At 36.4% G+C, this 11,970-nt stretch overlaps 1 protein-coding gene across 29 annotated transcripts in view; it reads left to right on the forward strand.

Annotated features, from left to right (window-relative positions):
- ELAVL2 (ELAV like RNA binding protein 2) overlaps positions 1-11,325 on the forward strand; it is a 160,238-nt gene extending 148,913 nt beyond the window's left edge. For 13 of the 29 annotated variants that reach the window (XM_023203833.2, XM_023203839.2, XM_023203843.2 and 10 more), the window contains 3 exons: positions 68-293; positions 7,944-7,982; positions 8,545-11,325. In XM_023203833.2, the coding sequence (XP_023059601.1) occupies positions 68-293; positions 7,944-7,982; positions 8,545-8,872 (593 nt within the window). In that variant the 3' untranslated portion in view covers positions 8,873-11,325. Of the gene's footprint in view, positions 1-67; positions 294-7,943; positions 7,983-8,541 lie in introns of all 29 variants that reach the window. The other 16 variants (XM_023203837.2, XM_023203832.2, XM_023203838.2 and 13 more) reach the window with 4 other exon arrangements.
- The last annotated feature ends 645 nt before the right edge of the window (positions 11,326-11,970 follow it).

Here is an 11,970-nt window from a genome sequence, read left to right on the forward strand (position 1 = left end):
CTTTCTTCTCTCCTTCCCTTCTCCTTCTGTCCCCTCTTTTCCAAATCTTTACTCATATCTACCTTAGGCATATCAAGGGGTGTAGGGTTTATTCGATTTGACAAGAGAATTGAGGCAGAAGAAGCTATCAAAGGCCTAAATGGCCAGAAACCTCCCGGTGCCACGGAGCCAATCACTGTAAAGTTTGCTAATAATCCAAGCCAAAAAACCAATCAGGCCATCCTTTCCCAGCTGTACCAGTCTCCAAACAGAAGGTATCCAGGACCGCTAGCTCAGCAGGCACAGCGTTTTAGGTAAGTCTGGTTTGGTTCTTGTGCCCACCTACTAAACTGAAAGAGAATCCTCAGATTTACTGTCCAGTACTTTTATTGACAGGATCTCTGGTTTGCTTTTGTCAGTGTTGTTGCTTTTATTATTATTAATTTTTCTTCTTCATGGGCACAGAGAGAATCTACTTGAGGAATAGTGTCTTTTGCTAATATTGGAAGGTAGGCACCAAAGGAAATAACCTACAGCAGTGATTCTTAACCAAGGGTGATTTTGCCCCTCAGGGAACATTTGGCAATGTCTGGAGGTATTCATGTTGGCATAACTTGTGGGGGGTGCTACTAGCATCTAATGATAGAGGTCAGGGATGCTGCTAAGCTCCTACAATGTACAACATAGCCCCAACAACAAGAAGTTACCTGGCCCAAAACATCAATAATGTTGTGGTTGAGAAATTCTAATCTGTAGATTTCCAGGGTCATCTTAATTGTTTTCAGGGCTTCAGATTTCCTCTTTCTTTTTTTTTTCTTAAAAGATTTTATTCTCATGTGTCAGTTTTTAGGTCAAGCTCTTTCTGTTACTTCACTTTATAGTAGGTGCACAGTTAAGGATATATAACCTATGTGACTACGTTAAGTTTCTACAAATGAGTTCCTCTCTTCCTTTTTAAAATTGTTCACAAATAGGTTGGCAAACTTTCTCTGTAAAGTACCAGATAGTAAATATTTAACTTTATGGGTTATGGTCACTGTTGCATCTGTCTTATTTTTTTGTTTGTTTGTTTTTATTTTTGTTTTTTTCTTAACCTGTTAAAAATGTAAAAGCCATTCTTAGCTTATAGCCCATCCACCAGCAGGTGACAGGCAGTCTCCATTTGGCCTGTCGGTTGTAATTTACTGACCTCTCTATAGTCCATAGAATGACCATGGCTTTAGCCCAAAGAGGACGCTCTATCTCATTGACAGGCATAAATATTCTAACTTTTTAAGTTTTATTCTGATCCCGGGATAACAAACCAGGAGTCATTGAAAAAATCTCTAATCTGCATGTGAGAAGAACAATGACTTTAAGAAGTTAAGCAGAGCAGAGAGTTTTTGGTTTCATAAGCAAGTCATGCAGTTTTTATTTTCCAGGACATTTTTAAATATCCTTTTTGGCCATATGGTATACTACACCCAGAATGCTATCTAACCCCACACTGATTTTTAAAAATTATTTCCAAGTGTGTATCAATTTTATTTAATTCCTGGGACAGAATAGTTAATTACCAAAAATAAAATCACAAATATAACCTAATAAGATCAGGGAGTTATGTTTTCTAGATTAAATCTATGCATTTATTTTTTTCATTGGAATATTTGCAGTGCTGAAGAGAGTGGAGATAAAATCAGTCAAAGTAGCTCTTTTTAAAAAATAGTAAATTATGTTGCTTGAGATATGACAAGGAAATTTGTTATAAATGCCACATTAAATTTCAACTTAAGTTGGCCTTTGCTGTGGGAGAAGAGGTGGTACTGTCAAAAGGCTACATCTGAACTCTGGGTTATTAGGCTGCCAGTGGATTGAACCTTGTACTTCATGCTCTGCTGTGAGGAAAAGGCATTGGTTTAAAATTAAAAAAAAAAAAAAAAAAAAAAACCTTTGCCACCTTTGACTTCCCATGGTTGTTGGTGATCAGGCTAGAGTGAGATGCGTGGGGCTGCTTGATGTTTGCCTTTGTGGAGAAAGAAGTCTCACACAGAAAGCCCTTTTTGAGCTCTGCACATAGGTTTCCTCTGTGACATCTTAAGTGAATAATATATGTATGTGTAAATATACTTTTTAAAATTGCAAACATAGAACAAACAAGCCTGAAGGAATTTTACAGGTTATTTCCTAGGCAGCTTGTCTAGTTAATTTCAGAGCTCTTTGGGGCCTTGAAAATGATCTCAAGTTTAGATAGAGGAAAGTTCTTCAAAATGTGTTGGTTGATTTTTAACATTGTGAAGTTATAAAATGTTTGCTGTTAGTAGAAAGCTAGTTACTTTTTTTTCCTACTTGAAGCTATAGTTTTGTTTAATAGTTATTAAGAAACAACATTCTTGAAATCAAGATTGAGTTCTTAGAAAGATTGAGCAGGAGGACTGAGAAGACAGGATTTGGGAGAGTGCCTGATTACTGAAATGGCAAGGCTTGTAGGTGACTCAGGTGCTAGGTTGTTGATGGGTGTCAGTCCTTAGGTTTACCTAGCCTCCATCCCTGTAGGCTCTGTGCTTTTTATTTTTGGTTGGGTAAAGCTTTACAGGATGTTCTGATGGTCAAATTTAATTATCTTTTTCTGGCCCATTCTGTGTTTTTGTCTTTTAGTACCATATGTTATCATTAACTTGAAAATTCTTTTTCCTTGACTCCTATAGAAAAACATTTTGGAAGACGAGAATAAGAGGTTTTCAGTTGTAAGGGAAACTTGGTTTCAGAAAATGGGAGAAATTGTTACTCTCTCTTCAGATTTTTAACTGTTGTCCCGTTCACCCCATTTCTCATTCCTGCCACAATCCCTGTCCAGATAATACAATGTGAATGAGTCAGTGTGGTCAGAGATAGTGTTTGATCTAGATTGGGTGTGTTGGAAGAAATTAGAATTCAGGTTTAACCTGACGTTTGGTGCTTCTCTTTAATACGGTGTATTGAACTTGGTTATCATCATCTTGATTTCCGCCCTACTCCCCCTTCTTCTTTCATCTCATAAAGACACTTGAATTAAGGGTTTGCTGCTTTTGTTGGTATTTTGCTGTTTTATATAGTTCGAGTCTAAATCATCGCACAGATATTTTGTCCCTGATATTTGTGTTTTATTGCTCTTGCCTTGAGTTTGTCACCTTTCAGCAGACATGTAGAAAATTTCTCGCTATATTTTTTATGTTGTAATAGTACCTTGGGAGTTGAGAGAGATTGAGGAATATAAGTTATATGTATTATAGTCAAGAATACTTTTAATAATCATAAAGTATGAGCCATATCTTTTAAGGTCAAAAAACTTAAAAATCCGTGTAATAAGGGTTAAGTTTAAAGGTGGGTTTGTGAGGTTTATGGCTTAGTCAACCCATGTGAATAATTAGAGAATTATTGTAATATGAGCATTGCTGGTCTAATATGCTTATTTAATTGACTGCAGCTTTCAAAATAGGACAAGCCTTATTTATTTGGATGGATGGTGTAATTCAAGCCCCTTAAGTATATTATTGGGACATGATATCACAATTAAACTTTAGGCCAAATTTTTACGTGTTCTTTTCTTATGGAGCGCTTTCATTTTATTGAATATGATCTAGTCTAATGGCCTGTGTGCCTGCTTCTATGAGCCTTTATGCAATTTTTAAAAAGCCTTTTAAATCAGCACTTGCGTTGCCTTTAAGGCATGTGCTGGTTACATTATCACAGTTTCCTTTTGGAAGAAACTGGTATCAATCCCCTTGAATAATTTTCCCCTTTCTTAGAGGACAGATGATACCATCTAATTGAATAAGGCAGTAAGGCAGTAAGAAGATGGTCTTGTTATGGATAATTTCCAAGAAGTTCTTGGTTAGTGCTTTGGAGAGGTTTTGATAATCATTATTTGTGGGATTCCAAGTATATTTTCTTACCCATCAATAACTTCGTATTTTTATTTCTGACTTTAATTGGGCTCATATTTTCCCTTGCTTACATGTAGGCCTTCCCATAGTCCCTCAGCTAAATTTTTTAGAAACTAGGCAGGTACTTTATTTTCTACTTATAAACACATAGCTTTAAAATAGGAATGATCTGCCTGATACATGGTGCTGTTCAAAATTTTGACAAGTTATAATTGGAGCTGTGTTCCTGTTGATAGAAAAATGTGCCTTTTTCAGAAACTACATATGTACATGGGCTTGTGCTATTCATTAAATTGTAAACTCTAATCAAACATAAAAAACGATAAAGATGGACAAATATATTAAATATCTTGCTCATTACTATACTGCTTGGCTTCATTTTCCATGTACCTAATATCTTAGTAAATATCTTTTAAAGCAAGATCCATAAAATCATTTCAGATTTCTCATCTGACTTCGTGTGATGCCTGTTGGATTATCTTGTGTCTAACCTCATAATGTAGCTTGTACTAAGAGTAGGAGAAATATAATCATCTCTCCCTTTTCTTATTTACTTGTATTTCCCTTACTGGTACCATTCTTTACTCTGATTTTTATTTGTAGTAATCTTTTTTTAAGTTACTTTTTCTTTAAATGAAGGTCATTTTAATTAAAGTAGGTCATCCAGACTAATCCTCCATATCTGCTTACTGTGTTACTTGTAAAATGGATTTTGTTCAGGCTAAAGAGCAGGGGGAGAGTGCCATTGGCCACCTTTCCCCTTCAATGATTGCTCAGTCTTCTGCCAGGGAGGCAGGTGATACACAGGACTGAGAAGTACTGGGTTCAGTGCATCTATTAAATACAAGTAAAAATATTTTATTTTAAATACGTATTTATTTTATATTATATTTTATTTTAAATATATATTTAATAGATACTTTAATATTAACCTTCCATGATGTAGTACATTATCATCCACACTCCTCCCTGAGTTAACTCTGGATGCAGCTAGCTTATTCTCCATTTAAAAATTGACTTCCATTTATAAATGACCATAAATAAAAGATGTCCTTGAGCAGTGGACAGACCTAGCAAAGACATATTTCTAGGGGCTTGTAGTAGTCCTTGTGTCTTAGTTGCTGCACCATTTTCTCTTACAACTGCCTGCATTGCAGTTTGCCAAGTGCTACTAGATTTGGAGTGAATGGTGTCCATGGGGAGCACCCACTGCCTTTTCTGAGCTCCCATGGGAAACATGATGTGTGGCACTGAGAAAGCTAGGAAACACTTCTGGGCCCAGCTGCATACAGTCAGGGGCGTTTCAGCAGTGCCTGGGCCCTGTTTTCTAGGTTCCGTGCTTCTCCCTACACTCTTTGGTGATGGGAGGAAAAGAAATATTAGAGTAGATAACTTGACTTAATTCCAAGGACCGTTTTTTTCCTAGAATGAGAGAGAAGTGAAGAAATCAGTGAAGATCATGATATCATGTAAGACTTCATAGATAGGGTATTTAAATAAGATGCCCTATCATAATTTGGAGAGTCCTCGGAGATCCTGTTATAAAAATTCCAGACTTCCTGTCTGGAAATGCCAGAGATGGAAGTGGGGGAAATGGAGGATGGAAAACGAAATGTTTCTCCCTCATTGCGTGTGCAGTCATGCATCACATAACAACGTTTCAGTCAATCACATGTACGACCATGGTCCCATAATATAGTAGACGGCAAAAACTTCCTATTGCCTAGTGATATCATAGTCATCCTAACATTGTGCAATGCATTACCTTTTCTGTGTTTAGATATGGTTAAATACACAATATTTAGCATTGTGTTAGAATTACCTACAGTATTCAGTACAATAACATGTTATACAGGTTTATAGCCCACGAGCCATAATCTATACCATATAGCTAGGCGTGTGGTAGCCTATACCATCTAGGTTTGTATACATACATTCTATGATCGTACAACAACGAGATTACCCAGTGACACATTTTCAGAACATATCCCCATTGTTAAACAATGCTTGACTGTAATTCATTTCAGGGGCAGGTTTCGTTTCTACCCTGTTTGAAAATTCTGAAAACTCATTTAGGAAATTCTGTCTCTGGGCATGGGCGTGGTGTCCTGAGTGGGTGGTACCAAAGCGTGACCTGTCCCTAGCTGGATGCAATTAATGGGCATAGATGGTGTAACTTTTGAGTGAGTGATAAGGTGCCTCTGCATTCTGGCCCTCTAGCACTTTGGTTGGAGACCTCAATATGCTGTTCTGTTCTATAGGTACCATATGCCAGATGCATTCTGTATTGATCATTCCAGCAATTTGATAAAATTGTATTGTTACTTTATGATTGGTGATGCTAACAGTGTGTTTGTCTTTATTGCTGGTATTGGTGACCCTTATTCTTGACTATAAAGGCATGGCATCTTTGACTATATTCATCTCTGCAAAAAATAAAACCCCACATATATACTCTTTTTACTTAACGTGCAAACAAGGTCATCTAACCAATCCTCTTAGTAGTCTTCATTCTGAACTAAGTTGACAACATTTTTGGTAACCTCATTGTCTTTTTTTGATCATCACATATTTATTATAAACTATCAGTGACCCTGGCTTGTGCTCAGTAGTGTAATGAGAGGGTGGTAAGTCAAGGCGCGCGCGCGCGCGCACACACACACACACACACACACACACACACACACACACACACACACAGATCTTTTGTCATTGTGGTCTGTTCTGTTTCCTTAAACTTTGCATAAGCTCAGTTCCTTCCATCTTTACAAAACAAAATTTTCAGTGGAGATTGAGGGCAGGGATGTGGGGAGACTATATTTTTCCCCATTCTGAAAGACCAGATGAGATGCGTTTTGGCTTTTACAGAACTAAAAGGAGTTGCTTTTGCATGTATACTTTAGTGTGACTTGATGCCACAGGTTAGGCAATAAGGTTGAGACTTTTTTCAAACTTAGCTTTCACAGGTGTTAAAGAAAAAATTCTTCCCCCCCATCCCCAGTCCTGGAGGGACAACCCTGGGATGTCTTTGGAGAGTGTTGAGCATTGTGGCAGTTGAGAGTGGTTGTGGGCTATGTATTGTATGAAGTTATGCCTACCTCCTCAAAACACATAATTAATTGGTAAGCACTGTGGAAATTTTGGGACATTAGAGTGATGTTTTGAAACTGATAAAGAAGAATCAAATACTGTAAAACTAATTTTTGATATAAGAAAAAGGTAGAAGATTTTAAAGAGTAATGACACCCCCACCCCTATTTACTTTCTTTAAACATTTTTAAGCGAGGCTCAGGTTGGCTTGTTTTTTTTCCTACCTGGCGTTTGAAAACTGAGTAGGACGACACTTTCTGTAGCATAATTGGACTATAGCTTCCAGATCAGGATCTGAACTCCTGGCTTTGTTGCACATTAGAGTGGTGGGTTTTTCTTTTTTCCTTCTCTAGACCTCAGCTGAGCACATTTCATAAATGGGGAGAGTTAGCTTGGGTTGTCTATAAGGTTTTTTTCTACTTGTAATTATACCTCCTTGATTCTAAGAGATGAAAGTCCTTCAGAGTTGGGAAATGAAAGAGAAACTTACGAAATTCTATAACCTGCAGAGTTTGAATATCAGTGCCATAATTTACTAGCCCTGTGGTCTTGAGCAAGCCACTTAAACCCTGTGTGCCTTAGGTATCTGCAGGGACTAAAGGAGTTGTGAAAATCAAAAGTCATATAAAGTACATGTTAGCTGTACATTGATCACTTTGAACCTACCTGATGAGAACCCGAAAGTTAACTATCCCAGAGCTTTCGCACTTCCTCTCTGAAAGGTATCCTCAGATGACCGTCACTGTGTCCCATGTACTGACCCTTGTAGAGAGAAACCATTCACTGGAAGAACTGTCCTGTGGCAGTTGGTGCCCATTAGCTTAAGATCGTAAAAAGACCCAGCATTCTGAGACTTCACATATAATTAGTGTACAAATATCCCCTCGGAAGACAGCAGTAATGAGCCCAGCTTTCTTGAACATCAAGGGGAAAAAATTAAAAACTGAAGTTTGCTAAATGTGTGTTTTGCAGGTTGGACAATCTGCTCAATATGGCTTATGGAGTAAAGAGGTAATGATAGAGGTTCATGATACTCATAATCCCTTTCCACAGTTGATTGGTTTCTTTGATTTTTGGGAGTGCTGTTCACACCCCTCATAAGTTTTTGTTGGGTTTTATTTTGCATGTGCAACCTAATGAAAAGCTGCTCTTAGAAGCACAATTGACTCAAGAAATTTTTATACCACTGGATGCCACCTGGTCTTAAAAACCCATCATTTGTTTTGTATTGCGTTATGATGTTATAGCATGTTTACATATGTGTTGATCCCTTCCCCTGCCAATCCTGCTTAATTCATGAAGCCAGTTCTAAATATATTTCTTTGCTATTGTGGATGATATTTAGTACAGTGAATAATGGTCATTTCATAACTGATTAATATCTCAGTAGTCTAGCATGTCACTGCAAAGCCACACACAGACCTTGGTCAAAACATCAAGTAGTTTATGTATTTGTTGGGGCGGGGAGAATTACTAAAATTATTGGGGATGGAAAAGGTATAAGTTCATTGCTATAACCAACCTCTGTTTTTATTTTTTGTGTGTATGTGTGTGTTTCCTTTCTGTTTAGTAGGTTTTCTCCAATGACCATTGACGGAATGACCAGTTTGGCTGGAATTAATATCCCAGGGCACCCTGGAACAGGGTGGTGTATATTTGTGTACAACCTGGCTCCTGATGCAGATGAGAGTATCCTGTGGCAAATGTTTGGGCCTTTTGGAGCTGTCACCAACGTGAAGGTCATCCGTGACTTTAACACCAATAAATGCAAAGGTTTTGGATTTGTGACTATGACAAACTATGATGAGGCTGCCATGGCGATAGCTAGCCTCAATGGATACCGTCTGGGAGACAGAGTACTGCAGGTCTCCTTTAAGACAAACAAAACGCACAAAGCCTAATGAGCTCTTGTCCTCAGTCCATTTATATATGAAAACTATACAACAAAGGCAAGTTAAGAGAAACTTTATACATTAGTAAATGTCTTTGTAAGTCAGTGTTGAGATGGGGATAAAACGACTACTTAGCATCCTAAGAAATATGTGAGATTTTTTATTGCTAGTATTTGAATTAAAACTTCTTAAATATCTTTTATGTTTGAATATGGACAAGAGGTACAGGGTTTTTACCTGTCACATTGCATTCTATTGCCTTCTTTGAAGAAGGTGGACCTTTTAAAGTGTTTCAGCTAAGGGAAGACATTTCTTTTCTTTTTACATAACTGCCTTGAACCTGTGAGTAAATATTGAGGCTTTGTGTTGTAATTCTTCAGTTGGTTGTGTCTTTTTTTCCCCCCCTTTTTTTCCTTTTTCTGATTAGCTTTGTGTTTGGTTTACATTTAAAGCATTGCTGTTATGTCTGTTTAAGAAAAGTATTTTGAAGTTTACATTTTTATTTATGAAGTTTAAAACAGTATTTATTTTGTAATTATGATTTGGGTTGGGGAAGGGGGGGCTACATTATAAACGCTTATTGTAAGAATACTGGAGAACTTTTCGTAAAGCAGTACCTTGCCAAAGAGATAAGAGCCTCTTTGATGTGGGTTTAAAAAAAGCATCTATTTTTATAAAAAAGAAAATTTGGAGAAACTTTTTACTGGTCCTGGAACAAATATTTTGACTTGAATACTTTGAGAAATCTCTTCATATGACACCTAGTGAGCTTTTAAAATTTACCAGGAAATTTGCAGCGGTTGAAAAATTTAGAAAGATTTATGGTGTAGAAAATACTTTTGAGATCTTTGTATGAAAGGAGTAGAATCAATGGGGGAAACACTGCTGGTTTCATTTTTGTAATCACCAGTGGAGCGTCTGATCATCCTGGTTATTATGATAGGTGGCTCACATTGATTTGTGATTTTGAAACAAATAAAAAAAATTTACAAAAGAATATATAAGAGCAGGCAAGAAATTTAAATTACCGAGAGATGGGGGAAAAATCTGTTCTTCCTAAAGAAATCCCTTCAGATAGAGCTCATGGTGTTTAGTGATGTACTTGCAGTATTGTTTGAAGAATTGTTTTGTCTTAAGGAAAAAAGACGTTGCACATGATTTGTACTGCAGCAAATCAGCAAAAGTGATCTGAGTTGGATATATTTGAAGGTATTTTGAAAGTTACGTTCAAGGCTAACACCTGAGCTTTGTGTAATGTAAATAAGACCTTGTGTTTATGAACCTTTCAGCTAATTTAATTTTTTTTCCCTTACATGCCAAGTGATGTTCAGGTTTTGAATGTTTTTGTATCAGTTTTTTCCTTTGTAAATGGCATTAACATTGTTACTTGAGGTCTTGCTTAATCACTTTTGTTGTCCTGAGGACTTGAATTTACAGTGCATCAGATTTGTTGCTAATTTTGTCTGTAGATAGTCTAGCTTCAGCTGTTTATGGTGATGCTACATTTTTGTTTATAAATATGTTTGTGGTATAAAAAAAATGAGTATAACCATAGGTTTTGAACAAATTTCCTTACATTTTTCATACAAAAATCATAAATATCTGTATGCTATTGAAATTTAACTTTGTATGATGCTTAAACCACTATTTGGGGAAATAATAAAATAAGTCTTTACCATGTATGAAAGAAATTTTAAAAAATACAAAATATTTTCTGATTAGCATCTAGCGTATAATAAATTTTCAAAAAAGCTGAAGGCAAAAATGCCTTCATCAGGATGCACTGAGAACTATATAGTTACGTCCTGCTTTTTGTATAAACTGAGATGCTCACATGCTTCCCCTTAGAACAGGCAATGTGCTATGCATAACATAGTTGTACATTATCTTTGCGGTTGCTTTGAGTTTTATTTTTTCTTATTTAAAATGGTAGTTATAAAATTTTTCAGTATAGTACAGTACATATACTGTGAGGCGCGTGCTAAAGTGAATAAGCGAGTTTTCATGCTGACCCACTCAATGCTATTCAGAAATCAATTGGCTTAGCACTTTCTCATATCCTTAGGTGCATTTAGATTGTCAGAGTTAACCTTCTGCGTTTAAAAAAAAAAAAAAAAACACTAAAAAATAAAATACATGTATATACTTAAAAAAAATAATAATAAGGTTTCCCTCAAGGGAAAACAGCAGCTACATGCTTCTTTCCTATACTACTGTAGCAAACCAAGGCATTGATGAGAGGGCATGCAAATTGTGCTTCACTTTACAGTGTTTATCAGAGCACTTAATAAAATGTAAGGCTGGTATTTATTTGAAGTTGTACAGTATGACTTAATTCACATCTGTTGGAATAGAAAATATATTCTGTTGAGTATTTAAGAGGCTGTACATGTTTTCTTTTGTGTTTGGATTCTTTGTACTTTTTCATGTTCAGTACATCAATAAACAAAGTTGAAGGGAAAGAACAGTGTGGTGAGTAGGTCTTTATACACAATTCGGGCGCACCTGTGCTCAGTCTAATAAGCAGACTTGCTCTCTTGAGTTAAAAGAAGTTCCCTCAGAGTTTCAGTGGAAATCAGTGTTACCTCTTAGAATTCCAAAAGACAAGTTAATTGAAGTAGAACATGCAAAAATTTTTGGACTGAATGACACCTTCTGATTAGTTTTCAAATATTACTAAATGAGTAATTCTCACAGGAGAACATCCTTTCATCTGCTAGTTGTAAAGTTTGGTAAATTGGAATCAACACCATTTTATGGCTGGGATTCAACCTTCAGCTTTTTGCACAAATAATCACCCTTACGCATTTGTATGAGTTAAAAACCAAATAGAAGGAAAGTAGCTTACTCAGCTTCCACTGGCAATCTTTAATTCATGGGATTAAGTGTTGGTGTGTAAAAGTTAACTTTTTTGCACACATGCTAGATTGTCAAGATATTCTTTCCTAAAATCAGAAACTTAGTTTCTATTAAGTTAGTGTTGTGTGTTGTGCAGGTTACAAACCATGAACTTTGCCAACCCTGTGTTTCGCATAAAAGTTCAGTTCTTGTATACACCCTTAACAGATCTGTGAAGGAAAAAACGATTTCCTGCTGTTCTTTTGTGG

This window comes from Piliocolobus tephrosceles, chromosome 14 (genome assembly GCF_002776525.5).
Source record: "Piliocolobus tephrosceles isolate RC106 chromosome 14, ASM277652v3, whole genome shotgun sequence".
In the NCBI taxonomy this organism is placed as follows: Eukaryota; Metazoa; Chordata; class Mammalia; order Primates; family Cercopithecidae; genus Piliocolobus; species Piliocolobus tephrosceles.